Here is a 3,271-nt window from a genome sequence, read left to right on the forward strand (position 1 = left end):
AGGGTTGACCTCAATTCCCCGTGTACTGATTAGGTACCCTAAGAACTTCCCGGCCCTGACGCCAAACGCACACTTCTCCGCATTAAGGCGCAACTTATGCCGTCGGAGAACCTCGAAAACCGCCTGGAGGTCCCCCATATGCAGGGCTTCCTGTTTGCTCTTAACCACCATGTCGTCGATGTACACCTCGACCGTGCGCCCTGTCTTGTCTCGGAACATTCTTGTCATCATTTGTTGGTAGGTGGCCCCGGCGTTCTTCAGTCCGAAGGACATCCTCGTGTAGTGGTAATTTGCCTCCGGGGAGATGAACGCCGTTTTTTCTTGATCCTCGATCGCCAGGGCGATTTGGTGATACCCTTGGAAAGCGTCCAGAAAACTCATCCTCAGGTGCCCACACGTGGCGTCCACCAGCTGATCAATCTTGGGCACGGGAAAAGGGTCTTTTGGGCAGGCCCTGTTCAGATTGGTGAAATCGACGCAGACCCTCCACTTGCCGTTCTTCTTCTTCACTACCACGGTGTTCGCCAACCAATCCGGGAAGAAGATCTCCCGAATCACCCCTGCCTCCTTCAATCTTTGAACTTCCACTTTTACTGCCTCGGAGTGCTCCCAGGCTGATCTCCTCGGCCTCTGCTTTTTAGGGGCGAATGAGGGGTCAACTCCAAGTCTATGCACGATGAATTCGGGGTCCACCCTGGGAACCTCGTATGGACTCCATGCAAATACGTCCACATTCCGTATTAGGAGTAACAACATCTCTACTTTTTCCCGGTCCTCCATACTCTCCCCTATTTGGAAGTACTTGTCCGTATCCGGCAACACCTTTACCTTGAGCATGCTCTAGCGCGCGCGACCTCCTTCTCTGGCAGGCTCTGTAATTGCTATAAATGCGTCCCCGACGACGAACATTTGGGGTCGGCCTGATCCTTCTGGTCTGTTTGCTCCTTCTTCCAATCGACCATGGCGATCAAACATTGCCTGGCCGCCTGCTGACTTCCTTGTATCACCGTGACACCACAATCAATATGAAACTTGACCTTCATGTGCAGGGTGGACGGGACAGCCCCCATTGCATGTATCCATGGCCTCCCTAGAATCGCTGTATAGGGGCGTACCATTACCTCCTTGCCCCCCATGTTCACGGGCAGAGAGATTTGCCCCTTGGGAGCCACCATTTTCCCGTCGAACCCAACCAGGGGAGTGTTGTACATCGACAGATTCTCATCCCTCAACCCAAGCCCCCTGAATAGGTCCGGGTACATAACATCCGCTCCGCTTCCCTGGTCTATCATTATTCTCTTCATAACGAAGCCGCCAATCCTCGCCGTGACTATCAACGCGTCGTCGTGCGGCTGAATGGTTCCTTCCAAATCACTGTCGCCGAAAGCGATTGGCTCTCGGGTTGGTCTGATCTTCTTTGCGGGAGGCGGCACGCCCGTACTCCCCTCTACCGATATCACTGTCAACACCTCCTTCCCCTTTACAGTCGAAATGCCCCTCGTGGCAACGTGAATTACATCAATTATCCCAAGAGGGGGCGGAAGGGGATTCCCTCTGTGTGGGGCGCCATGCCCTGTTCCTCGATCCCCGGCATCCGTCACAAAATCCTTGAGGTGTCCTGCCTTAGCCAACTGCCCGAGATGGTCCCTTAACACTCGGCACTGCTTGGTAGTATGCCCTCGGTCTTTGTGGTAGGTGCAGTATAGGTTCTGATTCCTCCTAGAGGGGTCGCCAGCCATTTGGTTCGGCCACCTGAAGTACGGCTCGTGCTTGATCTTATCCACAATTTTATGCACGGGCTCCTTGAACGTCACGTTCACCTCCCCTACTGGCGCTACTGGTTCTTGAATCCTCAAATTTCCTCGTGCCCTCTGTTGAAAACCGCTCTGCCGAGGACGATCCGTCACCTGTGCCTTGCCTTTGCTTTGTATTCTATCATCTTCCAATCGCTTGTACTCCTCAATGCGCCTCATCAGCTGCCTCATATCCTCGAGAGGTTTCTTAGTTAATGATTCCCTCAACCCCGACTCGTCAGGCAATCCCATTCTGAAAGTGCTCACTGCAATCTTCTCGTTCCCTCCGCCAATCTCGTTGTAGAGCTCCCAGTATCGGCTAGCATAATCACGGAGGGTTTCCCCTGCCCTCATCTTCATAGACAGCAGCGCGTCCACCGGTTGCTGTTCCCGGCTGCACGTCACGAAACGGGAACCGAACTCGTGTATTAGCTCGGCGAAACTATGAATGGAGCCCTTGCGCAACCCGTTGAACCACCTTAAGGCCGTGGGACCAAGGCTGGAGGGAAAAACCTTGCACATCAGAGCGTCATTGCGGGTATGCAGAGACATCATCTGGATATAGTGGCTAACATGCTCCACGGGGTCTGTTTTCCCACCATACGAATTGAACGGCGGGCGCGTAAATCTGTCCGGCATCGGTGCTCGCTCAATATCTGCTGAGAATGGGGACCGAGCCGCCCTGCGCAATGCACGGCTCATAGCATCCATGGCCGCATTCCTTGGCCATCCCTCTGGAGAACCCGAGCCCCGATTCCCGTATTCCCGCGACCGAGAGCGATTTCGCCATCGGCGAGATTCCGCTGAATTGGAGCGGTCTCGACGGCGACGGGACTCCCTCGAGTGCGAGCGCTCCCGGTGGAGGCGGGATCCTGATTGATTCGATCCCATCCCGCGTCTCTCTTCCTCGGCGTCAGGCCTTTTCCCTCGGTCATCTTGACCAGCTCGGCGGCGCTCGTTTCGTGCTTCCAACTCCAGGTCTCGTACTAACCTCCGCAGCCGCTCAAGCTCTTCATCCCTGGCGTCGGGCTGCCTGTGCCAGGAAGCATGGGATGCCGTTCTCCCCGTTTGATACGACCCTTCTCCAAGACCGGATCGCTCTTCCAGTTGCTCGTAAACCGGATCCTCGCGTCTCTTCTGCCTCTGTTCCCGCCAGGTGAAGCCCCGGGAAGACCCTGCCAAGCCGCTCTCGGCGTTACTTCCGGACATCTTCCTGTAAACGAGTCTCGGCGGAACCACTGCTTAGTAGGATTTTCCCACAGACGGCGCCAATTGTGCGCACTCGAAACTGAAACCCGCTGGGCTGGGCCTCACTTGGACTCATAACTTACTTGTATTGTGGGTTTGGATTTCCTACACTAGGTCATTCTTCACGCTAAGACTTAATGTGATCGCTTTTCTCTCCTTGGGGGTCCGGGCCACCTTCTTACTCTGCTTTCTCTTTGTTTACACTATTCTTCCAGCCCCTTTTCCAACCC

General features: G+C 54.9%; 1 protein-coding gene across 1 annotated transcript; it reads right to left on the reverse strand.

Moving 5' to 3' along the window:
* Positions 1-881: 881 nt before the first annotated feature.
* LOC111998166 (uncharacterized) lies at positions 882-3,002 on the reverse strand. Its single transcript, XM_065780654.1, has one exon. It carries the CDS (start codon positions 3,000-3,002, stop codon positions 882-884), a length of 2,121 nt encoding a protein of 706 aa, XP_065636726.1.
* Between the last annotated feature and the right edge of the window lie 269 nt (positions 3,003-3,271).

The sequence above is a fragment of the Quercus suber genome, unplaced genomic scaffold (assembly GCF_002906115.3).
Source record: "Quercus suber isolate HL8 unplaced genomic scaffold, Cork oak 2.0 scaffold_242, whole genome shotgun sequence".
NCBI lineage: Eukaryota > Viridiplantae > Streptophyta > Magnoliopsida > Fagales > Fagaceae > Quercus > Quercus suber.